Raw genomic sequence first — 15739 nt, 5'->3', positions numbered from 1 at the left:
ATAAGGCAGAATATAGCCTTCTTTAATTTCTCTTATTATTGAAATTGGGTCTGAGAGTCTTCTGCTTGTCATACACCTTGTACATATGTAACTTGTACAAATTCTCATGGAACATTATAACAAAGCAGTCCCTAAATACATTTATTAGTTTCCTCCACAGTCCCTGATTAGAGATTGAATCAAGTCACCTCCAAATTGTATCTCAAGATTTATTTTTCTGATAGATTAATTTAGAATAAGTTGACTTTTAGTTGATCTTCCTATTCTAAAGTATGCTAATCATCAGCCCAAACTTGTTCTTCTAGCCAATCAATGAGTTTTTCATGAAGGTGTTTAGTTAGTTTATTTATTTATCACATTTCTAGACTGCCATCTCAAATAAAGAGGGACTCTGGGTAGTGTACAGTACAGTATAAAAATATAGAACAATAGTGAAAATGAAAACGTTAACGTTAAAATTAAAAATTTTAAGATTATAAAATTATAAAAATTTCAAAATGTAAGAAAATGTTCAAGAAGGCAATTTAATCCTGTTAGAAATTGGTTAATAGCCAAGAGAGGGCTCTTATCACTTACTAATAACATTTAAGAGACTTGTTGGATGTTAATTAGATAGCTACAATGTATTACCCTTCTTAAATATTGAGACTATAGAAGAATAGTACCATTTTTGGACATATGGATAAAAAGGTGGCTGTCAACAGGGAGTCTATCACTTTGCATTAGCTTTTACTGGAGAAAAAACAAATCTCTATAACCAGCTTTCCTATTTTTTTGAGATGGGTCATATGTTTGGAAGGTTTCCGAACTGAAATTGGTGACCAGGGATTTTATGGTTGCATTTTGGGAACAGATGATGGCAATATCCAAATAAAAATGTCAAATACGGTCACTTCCCAATTTTTTAGTTCACCAGTAGCCTCTCAATTTAAACAGTCCTTATATAGTTTGGATTCTAACCATAAATTCCTAAATAAATATAAAAAATGTATTATCTCCATTCAAGAATTTTTAATAGGGAAGTACTATATCCTTAGTCAAAATACTAAACTAAAATTCCATAAACCTTGATTTGATGGAGAATATACAAACGGCAAAGCTGAATTAGCTCCACTTCATAAGATATATGCCTTAAGGCGTCATCATCTTTGAACTAAATTATTAGGTATAATTACCGTATTTTTCGGAGTATAAGACGCACCTTTTTACCCCCCAAAAGGGGTTAAATCTGGGTGCGTTTTATACTCCGAATGTAGCCCCACCCACTCGCTGGCCCCCACCCTTGGGAGGTTGTCAGCCTCTGCGCGTTGCATTTTCCGGCGGTTTCAGGCGGTGGGGATCCTCACATTGCCAAAAATGAGCAATGTTGCGTGCTGGGAGATGGGTGGTGGAAACGGTTAGGATGCTGCTTGGAACCTGCTGAAAACTGTCGCCGCCGCATTTTCATGAGGGCGCGCGGCTGTACAAATTGCATCGGGGAGGAAAACGCCAGAAAACACGATGCATGGAGGCTCTGCTCTTGCGAAGTTGCTTCTTCTGCGTGAGAGGTGTAAGGCAAGGTGCTCGCCGCCCAGCCTGCCCCTTCTCCAGACAACCCAGGCTGAGGGCGGTCAGCTTCTGCTCCTGGCCCGGAGACGGATCTGGCCAGGAGGGAAGAGAAAGTGAGACTGCAGAAAAGGAGGAGGAGGGTGGGCGGTTTTGCGAATTGCTTCGGGGGATTGGGGAGAAAAAGCACATTCTCCTGTTGCTGGAAGAAGGTCGAAGTTGGTTCCCCCCCTCCCCTTTCTTTCTTAAATTGAACTGCACTGCTTTTCTGACTCGTTGATAAATAATCCTGGGAGAAAGCAGCAGCCGCCGCTGATCCGTTTCGGGTGGTCAAAATGCCAAGTGGCTGTGGAGAGCTGAGAGATTTCTCCTTCACCCCCCCCCCCCCCAGCTGCTCAGTGCATTTCAGTTTAAGAGAGCAAGGAGGGGAACCAACCTCGACTGCGACTGGAGTCCCTCTGAGCACGAAGACCGTTTGGGAGGAGAAGGTGGCTGAGGAGGGAGGAGTGTAGGAACAAGATGCAAGAACGGGGGGGGGGGGGAGAGACTACAGAAGAAGCAGCCCTTCTTCCCTTCTTCCAGCAACAAGAATGTGTGTGTTCTCAACGTGCCCAGAGTTTTCTTCTTCCCCTTTAACCCTTCTCCCAGGATCTGCCTGGAAGCAGCTCCAGCAGTTCTGAAGGCTGCCTTCATAACTTGTGTGTGGACTGGAAATCCCCACCCCCTATAGCAGCAGACTTCTCCTTAACCTTCTGAGATAACTGCCCCCATGAAAATCATCCCCCACCCCACCCTACCCAGTCAAGTTAAATAGATAGGATTTGTTTTAAACTGATAAAAAGATCTGTGCTACATGTTATCAAAATCCAAATGGAAGTGAGGAGGTCGCTGATCCTGATGCTGGTAGGCAGAGGCAGAATTCTTTTTTTCTTATTTTCCTCCCCCAAAATTAAGGTGCGCCTTATACTCCGAAAAATACGGTAGTCAATTGTTTGCTTAATAGAGATTTCAGCCCTCGCATTGGCTTAGTATGTCATAAAATAAGGATTTTGAAAATTACAGTCTTGATACATTTTTATTTTATTATTTATTTGTACTATACTTTTATTATCCACATATCTTCCTCCTATTTTCCACACAACAACCCTATGAGGGGAGTTGGGCTGAGAAAGAGTGACTGGCCCATAGTCACTCAGCTGGCTTTCATGTCTAAGATAAGACTTGAACTCAGTCTCCTGCTTTCTACCCCACTCGACTAGATCAAACTGGCTCCTTCTTTACATCTTTTTCATTTGTGATAAATTGTCCTCAGTGGTGACCTGACATATATAGTACTGTAATTCATATACAGGGACTTACGAAGTACCATAAATAACAAGGCTAAACAACAGCATGTATAAGCTTTCATTACATAAATGCTCATAAATGATCTCAGTACTTGGGTCAGACACCAGGATGCAAGTATGCAATGGTAGCACTTCGTGCAATGTCACAACATGAACTGGCATCAAAATAGCTTCCTATTTCCTGCCATGGTTGTGGCAGGAATTAACTTTCTTAGCCTTGGCCTACGTCAAAGGATTTGTACAATAACCCACATATAGTTACGAAAATCTGTGTGTGTCATGCAAAATGAATAATTGACCAAATAAATATCTCAGCGCCATTGGCTTTTTCTAGCAATAGTGTGTGTTTCTCCAGTCTTGATTCCTGCTCTGGGTAACTTCTTTGTTTGTTTTACTGTTCAGTTCTCTAATTGGCTGTAACAAGATGCTGGATATTATTGTGGATTAATTTACCTGAACACCTGTTTTAAGCACAGATTATGCTATCTTAAACCCTTAGTCATCTCATCTTATGAATTTTGTGTTGTTGTTTTTCTTCATTTTGAAAAAATCCCTCCATAGCTTAACACATAGTTTCAGTATCTAGTCACTCCCTGTTACAATTACACTTAAAAGCAACAGCTTGGTATCTTAGTATTTGCTCAATAGAATTTCTACGTCTATTGCCTGAGTAACACATTGCCAGGCTCAAAACAAGTTGTTAAATATATATATATATATATATATATATATATATATATATATATATATATATATATATATATATAGTTAGAACATTTGTATTTATCTTAAAGGATTACACCCTGATTTGCCTAGTTAATTTAAATAATTATATTATATCCCAAAGTGTTACTCAGAATGTATTTCTTATCCATTTTACCCACACCTATATTTCAAATTTTGGATTATCCCTGCCTTTCAGCCCACTAGCTCTTCTTTTACATTATGGGAGAGGAGGATCACAAGAGTTTCCTACGGCTAGTTCATGGATGACCACATCCCGTCTTCTGTTCATCCGGCTCAGATACGAAGGGTTGAAACTGGTGAGGCTCTAACCAGCAATTCCCTGGCCAGAAGGACAACTGTGAAACTGTCTCCCAATTACTTCTCAGGGCCATCAAGAGAAAAGGCAAGGGTCATTGGCTCAGAAATGTGAGAGGAAAAAAGCAAGGTGTTAAGCACTGAGGCATAAATATATTTGACCCTGAATTTCTTGTTCTGCTGTGAAGATGAATCGCCTCTGTCAGTGGCTTCATTCTGTTCCACATACAATTTGAGGCTGCCAAAACTAGTTGAATCCTGAATAAGGGATTAGACATCACTCATGAGCCATGACATACTGCTGAAACTGAATCCTAGTATGAAGGCTAATAGGGACTTTGGTGTTTACTCATATACATTGTCAAGATTCTTCACATAAAAGAGTAAGATGTTTTCCCACCACATTGCTGACATGCTAATATCAATTGAGGCACATAGAGAACCCTTTCTTGGCTGGTAGAAAGCATGATGGATGCAAGGGTGAACAGGTTTATAGTATAAAGGTGGAAGCTGAATATTACAGAGTAAATCTCTTAAACATTCAGGGAGTTTAAGATACTACCTGGCATTCTGCTTGATTATATTCCCATTCAAAACACTTAAGATCAAAGCCTATTAGTGTGCATTCAGCACACAGGATCCTATATATTACTGACGTGTGTTGTATGCACAAAGAGAGTCTCACTAAGGCATTTCACTGATCTCCCATCCTTTGCTTGTTTCTTAACTTATTTTTATTGTCCAGTTCCTGCAACTCTGACCCTCCACACTCTTCATTCAGTTTATTCCATTGTGGTCCTGTAAATGTAAGCAATTTTATCTAACATTCCCAATCAATTTGGATGTTCAAAGCCTAATAACAAATGGCTTTACAGCTAGAGTATGTATCTGAAATCTTCAACTTCAAAAGGATTAGCATATTTCTCTTTTGAGAAATACTTGGAAGTACAAACTTGAGACATTGCTCTAGGTCCATCTAAGAATTCTGAAATCATGGCTGAGATAATTCCAGACAGAAGTTCAAATGTTGGTAGAACAATTACCTAAATATTTGGAAATACCAGAATACAGATTTATATTTCAGACTGTAGAGTACTGTGTTCTGAAGTACATTTACTAGAGGCTTTAGAATTCAAGTGACATTTTGGTTTTAAGATTTTCTTCTTCCATAATGGTTTCATTCTTTACTGAAAATAAATATATACATTATATGCCTAAATCTCTTCTATTGCCTCTGTTGGTATTCTAAATTCATACGTTATGCATCTTTTCAACTGACTGAATCAATTCAGCTGACATAGAACTAATTTCACAACTTCATTGAAATGTTCTGCATTTCAAAATGCTCAAATTGTAGGGATATTGAGGACGATGTGCAATGCTTTAAAAAAAAAAAAGCTCGATACACTCTAGAATAAAAATGTGTTTCTGTCTCTTGTAAGGAAATATGGGAATGCATATTTTACAAGAAAAAAACTTGGTAGAGCTTGTTCCAGAACTCAGACTTCATTTATTTTGGCTTGCTGTTTACCATGCATACAATGAGGATAGTGTTTGTAGTTTTCTTCTGCAGTGTAAAAAATCCTTTTTAAAAAGCTTTCAACTTATTTTTTCATAAGCCCCCGCAATTTATTTGGAAGAACGTCAGTTCCCTTTTAAAAATAAACATTTCTAATAATAATTACATGATTCAAAATGAATAAATTTTAATTGAATTTCTTTGAATTTCTGGAAGGGATTACAAATCTCCAGAAACATGATGGAAAAATATTGTTAAACAAAAAGAACTTTTAAATGGGCGCTTTTGTTATGTCTGCAAACATACATCTCAAAGCTGAGTAGCAAACTTTTACCAGGAACTGTCAAAATATATACCGGTAGTTATACATTGTTCCAGTAATGGGTTTCAATTTCGTTCACTACTGGTTCGCTCGTGGGCACGCGTGCAACACTTCTGTGAATGCGCAGAAATGTCCAGGCAGGTGGGCGGAGCCTCAGGTGGCCACCGCTACCAGTTCACCCCATTCGGGGCAACCCACCACTGCACTGTTCATATAGTGGAAAGTGAGTTGGTGCTCTGATTTTGGGCCAACAAGATCCTTACCCACTAGGGATCAATAAATTCACTGTACAACCCAATTTGCTAAAGATCAACTGGTATGACTCCCATCTAAAGAGAAAAAAAAGCTTATTCTGTTTTATCAGTTTTTTTCAGCCTTCAGGTAGGAGTTTTATTCCTCATGTGGCTTGTAGTTTGATCTGCTTTAGCAGAGGACTTTATTTATATATTTAGGAAAATATTTATATTTATAAATTAATGGAAAAATTTCCATTATTTGTAGTAAAAGTAAGGCACAGTAAATACTCCTTTGGGTCAAGTTTAGCTCCTGATTGTCCATGTAGCTTTTTTTGATAGCAATTATTTCGATGACTTTCCTGGAATATTTTTCCAACGGTAGCCCTGGGATTTCTCTTCAGGAAAGCTAGTAAATCTGATCTAGCTTTAGATTTCTGGAATAACTTTGTACAGTTAAGCTAGATTCTGTCGAATGCTGAATAGCAGCAGCCTGTTAGGCAACCTTTCCGCTGAAAATCCAAACAATGCGCTATCTTTTAAAACCAGATGAACATCGGATTCTTGTTTTCGCGTTTATAAAAACGGAGATCTGATCACATGCATATTATGTATGCGGTACGGAAAAATATATGAGCTATGCATCTTGCACAACTGGCTTTTCTCCGAGACACTGCGTTGCGCGCGCCTTGCCTCACTCAGCACGGTCAGAATTGCCTCAGTTTGGAAAGGATCGGGTTCCTCTCCAGGGGTTCCCCCCCCCCCTTTTAACGTGTTCTTTTGACATGTAAGCACGGCGGCTACTCAGCAGTTTCTTGGAATCATCATCCCTCCCACCCTGAACGCCTTCCGGTCCAAACAAAGCCTTCCGAGCCAAACGAGCAGCGGGGCTCAAGAAACGGCTGAGTCACGCTTACTCCAGACGCGCGTGCATCAAAAAAAACAAAAAAAAAAAAACAAAAAAAAAAAAAACGGAGGGAGAGTTCTGAGAAAGACTCTCCCACCTTCTCAGTTTACGGAGGGCGTGGCCTCTTTGTGTCCAATTGTGACGTGACTTCGGCACGTCGCTCTCTCGCTCTCTCTCCATATATATAGATGCTACGTCAGGCGGCCGAGCTTAGAACGTTTGAGAGAGCCGGCGGCGTAAGGTGGTTCCTGCTTCAACAGTGATTGGACGGAACCGACCCACCCACCCACCGACCGACCCACCGTGCTTGGGCCTTATCGACTTCTCTACATTCAACACAGTAGACCCCTCGCTGCCATGGCTTCCTCCCCTTCTCAGGTGCGCCAGAACTACCATCAGGATTGCGAAGCAGCCATCAATCGACAGATCAACCTGGAGCTGTACGCTTCTTACGTGTATCTCAGCATGGTCAGTAACCGAGTCTCTTGGAGAGGGGCGGGAGAAGGGAGGGAGAGCGCTGGAAACCCCCCCCCTCCAAATCCTGGAAGACATTTGGAAATAATCCTCCGCGCCGCAGCTTCGGGTGTTTACGCCACTTTTTCCCTCGAGCGTCCTTGAGCCGCGAGCGAGGTCTGTCTCCTATGCGAGCGATATATAATCCTCCTGCGGGTTTTATCCCTCGTAAGAAAAAACAAAAAAACACGAAAGGTTTTCTCCGCTTCCCGGCGGGGAGGGGAGGAGTGAAGAACCGATCCGCTTCCAAAACAGGCTCTCATATCTCGGACTTTGCCCTGTCGCTGGTTTTGGGGCTTCTCTCCACGTGGGTTGCTCTCGTGCGTGGCTTTTCCGTGGAAGAAAGCTCCGAGCCCCTCGATCTTCGATCAACCCGCGTGGCTCCTGCATTATACGAAGAGGTTCCTAATAAAGGAGAATATTTGTAGCTCGGGGTTGAATTGTGAGGTCCTTGGTGCTCTCTGAGCTTGCTTCTTTTCTTGCAGACGTTTCATACACCAAACTAGGTAACATCATCGGTGCTAGTCAGAAGACGTTTCCCTTTAGGCCTAGGCTACCTTGCTTTTTCCCCCCCAAAAAATTTGTAATGCTCGGCTGAGCCTCACAGTTCCATACCTAGAAATGGAAGCCAAGGCGCCTGTATTTTTGTGTGGTGGTGGTGGTTTAACAGCCGTATTGTTTGACTTAAAGGATTGTAGGCTTGACTGTGCCGAGGAGGGAGGGCGGAGGAATCCCTCTTGGGCCTGATTTTTATGCCTCCGGGTTGCTGGAGAAGTGACGCAACTTGTTTATGAGCAGTGCCTGCTCGGATTAAAAAAAAAAAATTGTGATTGCGCTTTATTTGACTTTGTACTTTTTTCTACGAATTCGATAAGTGTGGATTTCCGCCCTGTGCTGGGAAACTACTGTTTGATTCTAGTAAAAGGCATTTGATAACATTGTTTGGTATTGATGTTGAAGTCCAAGAGGGCAGCAAGTTGGGAAAGACTCTTGTCGATAACCATGCATGTTAACTCTGGCAGCGGCTGCTGCCTTTTAAAATCGAAGGGGTTTTTAAAGCCTTCCTTGAAGCTTGCTACGTGACTGAACTTATAATTCAATCATAGAGGAATTGGATCAGAATTGTTTAAAAAAAAATTCTCGTTGGTATTTTATCTAATTTAAAAATCTTGTATAATTTTTTGACAAGCTATATTTGCCAATATTTATCCAAATAATTGTTTCCTGTTCTTACGTGGTCTAATTTTGCAAAGAGTAAGTTCTTTGTTGCAATGAACTAGCTACCTTGATTTGGAAATAGTTTTCAGGTCCTGTTCTTGCTGTAGGATATAGAGAACGTTTGATGATTTGATCTTAAATGCCAGTTCCACACAAGTATGAGCACTTCATATTGTATAACACCTTGGGCTGTCTTAATTGTCTAGTAATAAGCAACATCTGCAGGGAGGCAAGGGAGTTAGATTGCATCAGAAATAATGCAAGCTCTGCCTTTTTTCCCACCTGTGTGTGCCATTGCATGCCCCAAAGCAATGGAATTTATGTCATATGTCCCATGGATTCTGCTAGCTGTTAGTTATCTTAGGAAAATGCAAACTGGTGGATTAAGCATGAATAGATGACTATCCTAATGCAAGAGTTTTATTTTGATTTTCAGTCTTATTATTTTGACCGTGATGATGTGGCCTTGAAGAATTTTGCCAAGTACTTCTTGCACCAGTCTCGTGAGGAGCGTGAACATGCAGAGAAACTCATGAAGCTGCAGAACAAGAGAGGTGGCCGCATCTTCTTACATGATATCAAGGTAGGTTTAACAGGGGAGATGAGATGGCAGGAATATGATAAGTGAAATATTGCTGCTTTCTGCTTAGGGTTCTATAGAGAAATTGAGAATGATGTATCATGAATCTAGATTTCAATACAAGAAACTGCACATAATTAACAGATATGACTTAAATTAGTTCAGGAGGTTGTATAAGCAAAGTGTTTCATGTTGTGATCAGAACAGCTGTGGAAAAAATGGCAAGAACTATTGCTTTACCTGAAATGCTTTTGGGGTGCAAGAAGTTCTCATAGAAACTCTGAATTTGTTCTCTGCTGAAAATGTTGATCTAAAGTGGCTCTGTTCAGATGTTATACTTACTGTGTGTGGCTGTTGAGCCTATCTTGCCTTGATCACCATGGTTTTGAGAAGCCTTATTATTCCCCAGAATAGGGCATTAGCACAGCTCCCTGATAAATGACAAAAAAGCTTACCCCCCATGGTTTATCTCTGCCCATGATCAGGTTACATAGATCAAGAGTCTCTATGAGACTCCTATACAGGCTGTGATATGTCCCCATAGCCTTTAGAATTTGCAGAGGCTCTTGACTGATATACTGATGTGTACAGAGTTCTTTCTAAATCAGGGGTGTCAAACTCACGGCAGCATATTGGGACTTTTTCCTCTTCGCTAAACGAGCTGTGGGAGTGGCCAGTGTACGATGCATCCAGCCCATTGTTCTGTCCCCGTCCCACACGCACACACACCAACAGACGTCCAAGAGTTAAAAACCAAACCAGCCGACAAAATCCTTTTCCTTATGATAACGGAACTTGGCAGCAACCTAGTGGCTGCCTGCCAAGAGTTTACTACTTATGAAGGGAAGAGATAACGTCTCTCCGCTTCTGGTACATCAAAGTAAATGTTCAATAATTAGAGTAAATCAAGTCCAAATATAATCCAGCAAAGTCTATAGCAAAAGTCCGGCAATGCAGAATGGCGTGGAAGCTTTCAGCTTTGTTCGTCATAAGGTTTGACTGGCCACCACGCTCCCTTTTATACCCTGTGGGATGTGGTCCAGTGACTCAGCCTAATCTCGGGCACGCCTTTTCTTCTGCTGCGCGCGCTTATCTCTGCGACACTGTCGAGGATCCAGCCAAGACTCATTACTCTCATCACTGTCCACCTGTGGCTGTGTGGACGTGCTTGGCCCCGGCCCTATCTCTTGCCCTTCGGCGGACACCGAAGGCATTGCCAAAGAGGAGGGTCCTGGAGAGGGAGGCCTTGCCAACTCCTCTCCTTCACTCTCGGAGTCCTCTCCTGCCGATGACACAGGCTCAGGTAACGGAGCCACCACACCCATGGGCTGGGAGTTTGACAGCCCTGTTCTAGATAGTAATCTTGAAAACCGCTGGGAAAAGCATGGATTCATGTGTTGTCTTGTGGTGGTGGCGCAGTGGTTAGAGTACAGTATTGCAGGCTACTTCTGCTGATCACTGCCTGCCAGCAGTTTGGCAGATCAGATCTCACCAGGCTCAAGGTTGACTCAGCCTTCCATCCTTCCGAGGTTGGTAAAATGAGAACCCATATTGTTGGGGGCAATATGCTGACTCTGTAAACCACTTAGGGCTGTAAAGCACTGTGAAGCGGTATATAAGTCTTATTGCTATTGCTGTCTCCTCTGAACTGATAACAAGGCTAAAATGTACAAGAATGTTTTTGTTTTAGCTGATTCTATAGTGTTTGCACAGGACAAATAACCTATTTAATAAACCTACAAAGATTAGATTGCCTATGTCTTAAAGGCAAAACCCACCTTATGTTTGTGGGCAACAGGTGAAGCTGAAAGAGCTATTTTATTAAAAGAAACCTAAGTGAGAATATCTTCAAACAATAGGAATTCAATTGTAATTGAATTGTAGTCCAGTTGGTGGGCCAACAAAGATTGCTAGAAATTGTAACTGAGCAACATTTAGAATCAAACTAGCATCATTGACTCTTTCAGACATTACTAAGCCAGTTGATTTCTTTTACTCCTCAAGTTGTTAGGTTCTAAGTTAGAGGAGGGGTGGAAAGATAGCAGCAGTTGGTAGCAAGTTCATGGATGCTTGCTTTGTAAAGTTATTTCATGAAACCCTGTTTCATTCCAGGTTCAGAGACTGGAAAAATTGTGCCCTTAAAACATTTGGTCTTGCAACTTGGAAAACAAGTGCTAAAGATAAAAGGTGCTGGCTTGAGTAGTCCATCTTTCACTATATCAACCAGTTGTTCTGAAATATCATGGTGTTGTAATCATTCTGATTCCAATGGTTCAGTTTAAAAAATTTTTTTTTTTTTAGAAACCGGATCGTGATGACTGGGAGAATGGACTGACAGCCATGGAGTGTGCTTTGCACTTGGAAAAGAATGTAAATCAATCACTTCTGGATCTACACAAGCTAGCAACTGACAAAAATGACCCTCACGTAAGTCATACTTACTCTATGTAATGTGGCTGGTGTTGACTTTCTTGTAATTATAGATAGTCCTTGACTACTTGACTTACAACCACAATTGAGCTCAAAATTTCCAATGCTAAGCAAGATAGTTAAGTGAGCTTTGCTTCATTTTATGACCTTTTTTGCCATAGTTAAGTGAATCACTACAGTCGTTAATTTAGTAACACAGTTTAAGTGAATTTGGCTTCCCCATTGTCTTTGCTTGTCAGAAGGTTGCAAAAGGTGATCACATGACCCTGGGCACACTAACTCATACATGCAAAATGTCTGAATTTTGATCATGTGACCAAGGGGATGCTGCAGTTGTAAGTATGAAAAATGGTCATAAGTCACTTTTTTCAGTGCTGTGGTAAGTTTGAACAGTCACTAAACAAATGGATACAAGTCAAGGACTACTTGTATTTCTTTAAATACAGAGCAAGATGCAAATTACTGTTTCAAATTTCACTAAAGAATTAGAATATGGAAGTAATGGATCTTCACGGTGTCCTAGGGTCATATAAATAATAGATTTAATTTTTGCTTTCATACTTTGAAGGATCAGGTTCTACTGTTTTGCTGCCCATGCATCCAGATGTATATTTTCTAGGCAAATTTGGTTTTTTTCGGCTTGCCAGAAGTGGAACTTTTAAATAGCATTGATTGAGTTTAGTAACTCATGTTTTTTAATTTGTGTTTCTCTTAGTTGCAAAAAAAAACTTTTACTCCTCTAGGAAGAGAGAATAGATTTGTAATATTGATTTTGTCTTCTAGTTATGTGACTTCATTGAAACTCACTACTTGGATGAACAAGTTAAATCCATCAAAGAGCTGGGTGACCACGTGACCAACTTACGTAAGATGGGAGCACCAAAATCTGGAATGGCAGAATATCTTTTTGACAAGCACACTCTGGGAGAAAGTGACAGTGAGAACTAAAAAACACCCATGAATGTTGCAAAGAGACTCTTATCCTCAACACTTGTGCATGCTTCTTTGGTTTATCTCTAATATTTCCATAATTGTAAAAAAAAATTACTTCTTATGTGTTATATCTCACCCCCAATAAAATGACTAGGTCTACTTATTTCCAGTTGTGCTGCAGTATGTTTTGAATTTAAAAAAAATAAAACACACAATGCAAGAAGAGTTTTCCTATAAATGAAGTTATGGCTGTGGTCTCAATCCAAAGGTAAAAATGTGCTTCAGAATGGTTGTGGATTTGGTTCCTTTAAGGAGGCATTAACAATGTGCCAAATAGCAAAACACTTTTTGGACGTGGATCCAAAGGGTAGCTCATTCCTATTAATTTGCACTCTCTCAGCCCATGTTTGTAATTCCCGGTTACAATGCTGCCCAACTTCTGAGCATCTGATTAATATTAAGCTTGTTCAGTCAGCTATTCAATTGTATGGGCTGCAACTTATAAAACTCCCTATTTTTATACTAGGAAATATGCAGCACAGCTTGGGCTATTATATTTACTTAGGAGTAAACATTGAAATTGATGGCACTTCAATGAATGTGGATAAGAAAGTGTTAATGCCATGTCCAGACAGCTCTGTGTTTGACCTGTAGGATCTGTATAATCGTGAGTAAGAAGTTGCTTCCATATAAAGAGCACAAACCCACCTTCAATAGAAATTAAGCTATACTATGTGGCATACTTTCTCAAACTTGGTCTACATTTTAGGACAATAAATTTCTCAGTGCTTTGCATCACTGGAGAACTAACTAATCTAGCTTTTGGAGCAAGTTTAAGTTAAAATAAAGATGCTTACTTTAAAAACAAATTATGGGGTTTAAACTGTTTGTTGGATTTTATATGCAGAAAAGTTTAAAACCTGTTGCCTGGATACCCAGCAAGATTTAATAACATTGAATGTGTGGTGTATTAAATGGGACACAGTTTGGGATGTTGAAGAGGGATTAGGTTTCTAAGTGATGCTGCGTGTCACTTAGTGGCCCCATGTTGGAAGTCATCTGAATACTGACCATGTACAGTCTACATGTCACACTTATTCTTTGCTGGATTATGATGGGCTGTATTCTGTTGCTCAGCCATAATAAGGAATGGGAACCTCAGTGGGAAAAATGCTGTAGAGCCACAGGGCATCGTTTCTGTGAGAAGTGTTTTTGAGAAGTCTGCAAGGGTGGGGCAGTGATGCAAAGTGAGTCAAGCAATATTAGGCATGCTTGGGTGCAGCCAGAGTTTTCCTGTGCTTGTAGATTTTGTTTTTGTTTTGTAACCAAACCTGCTTTACAAAACAAGTCTCATACGCTGCACCAACATAATAAGCCATACTATCAGTTTTTTGTTAAAGAGGCTTTTGGGTTCCAAATAGAGAGCTAAATATGACATGTGACATGAAGCCTCACATTGCTTATCTCTCTAGATCAAAAGCTAAAGTAACAATGGAAAATTACAACCTTGGCCAACCCACATTCTGACAAAGTGTCATTTGTTCCTAAAACAGTTTGGCTTGATTTTATAATAGCAGTAGAGACTAACTATCTGCCATAAAATGGTTCTTTTTCTCCAGCATTTTTTTTTAAATCAATAATTCACTTGAGATTGTCCTGTTTTACTCTCATATGCCAAATATGTTTACAGAATATTTTCGGAAATAGACTTTTAAGACATTGCAAGACAGGATAAGATCTCTTCACTATAGACTGTTCTGTTAGCACAATAGTCTGAATATCGAATTGGAATCGCTAACTGATGGAACTCTACTTACTCATAGCCCCCGTTTGAGGTTTCTCCTTTCCCCAGAAAAGAAATTCAATGTTCTTCAAATTCTATTGATAGCATTGCTTTTGTGATATAATCAGTGATGTCTCTACCTCAAGACCATCTAAAGCCTTTTTATTCTCAGTTAATGCATTCTTTGAAATCTGGTCTATAGTATGATGAAATACCATGTAATTGGCATGTTTTTGATTGTGCTATTTATTTTGGTATCTTGCTTAAAGGAGAAACAATGTTAAAATGTTGGATTAAAAAACTGAAGACCAAGATTCAGGCTCAGCCTTCACCATATTTTTAGTAGCTAATTTTTGGCCAGACACTTACCTATCCTGCAGGATTATACTATGAAGATGAAATAAAGGGACTGTCCCATTCTGTAAGCTTGCCTTGAGACCCTGGAGAATGGTGAGATAGAAATCTAAAGAGCAAAGAAATTGTTTACAGAACAGACTTGCTATACAGAAAAGATATTCTCCTTTGCATTTCATTAAACAAGGACAATGAAAGTCCTCAAGTCTGAAATGCATTGTTTTTATTTCATAACCTGCTAGGCCAACTTTCCACTATGATCTCTGGAATGTTCTACCATAGTTCTTAGCGTCCCTAGCCATCATAGGCAGAGGAAATGAAGTATATTACATCTGAAGACCACAAGGTTAAAGGAGAGACCAAAAGGAAGGATAAGCAAAGATTTGAATGTTGGGGACATTTCCACTGAGTCTCTAGAGAACTATGAAGCATCTTTCAAGGTTTCTAACATGACAAACATAGCCACTAGTGTAATGGTTAAGGCAGCCCACTAGAAACCAGGAGACACGAGTTCTAGTCCTTGGGCACAAAACAGGCAGGCAAGAAAAAGGAAAATGTTGCCAGGAATACTATAGAGTCCTGCCTAGGCATTGCTAGGAATCCAGACTGACTTGAAGGTGAGATGGAGGGAGAAAGGGAGGGAGAGGGAAAGAGAGAACGAGAGAGAGAGAGAGAGAGGGAGAGAGGGAGAGAGAATGAGAACTCTCTTCAGTCTGCCAATCCCAGATAGTGATTTTTCATATTTCTCTTGACTGCAGTTATTCTGGCACCTATCCCACTCACCTAGCAGAAGTTTGATTATATCTATTAATGGCACAATCGGTTTGATACTACTGTCTGCTTTCTATCTCTGCAGTTTATGTTAGGAGGAACTGAAACCTTTTCTTCAGTTGGTTTCAGGTGTTACTGTCACCTGCTTTTTACCAATAGATTATAAACAAACATGCATGAAAAAATGACTTTTTCTTGCTAATCCTTTGCCCAGAAAAAGAATACAATATCTAATTAGTATTTA

General features: G+C 40.1%; 1 protein-coding gene across 1 annotated transcript; it reads left to right on the top strand.

Moving 5' to 3' along the window:
• The first annotated feature begins 7116 nt into the window (after positions 1-7116).
• Positions 7117-12750, top strand: LOC139308520 (ferritin heavy chain). The gene is made up of 4 exons (XM_070932105.1): positions 7117-7381; positions 9081-9227; positions 11526-11651; positions 12438-12750. Exons 1-4 carry the CDS (start codon positions 7271-7273, stop codon positions 12600-12602), a joined length of 549 nt encoding a protein of 182 aa, XP_070788206.1. The 5' UTR covers positions 7117-7270; the 3' UTR covers positions 12603-12750.
• Positions 12751-15739: the final 2989 nt, after the last annotated feature.

The sequence above is a fragment of the Pituophis catenifer genome, unplaced genomic scaffold (assembly GCF_029215685.1).
Source record: "Pituophis catenifer annectens isolate HBS135680 unplaced genomic scaffold, rPitCat1.0.hap2 SCAF_1, whole genome shotgun sequence".
NCBI lineage: Eukaryota > Metazoa > Chordata > Lepidosauria > Squamata > Colubridae > Pituophis > Pituophis catenifer.
This window is presented reverse-complemented; position numbering and strand designations above follow the sequence as displayed.

What these genes read in the sequence shown, in the direction of transcription:
- LOC139308520 (XM_070932105.1), top strand. Translation starts at nt 7,271, where the DNA reads ATGGCTTCCTCCCCTTCTCAGGTGCGCCAGAACTACCATCAGGATTGC. An exon ending in TCTTCTTACATGATATCAAG is followed by an intron (nt 9,228 to 11,525) that starts GTAGGTTTAACA and finishes TTTTTTTTTTAG; the next exon opens with AAACCGGATCGTGATGACTG. An exon ending in CTGACAAAAATGACCCTCAC is followed by an intron (nt 11,652 to 12,437) that starts GTAAGTCATACT and finishes TTTGTCTTCTAG; the next exon opens with TTATGTGACTTCATTGAAAC.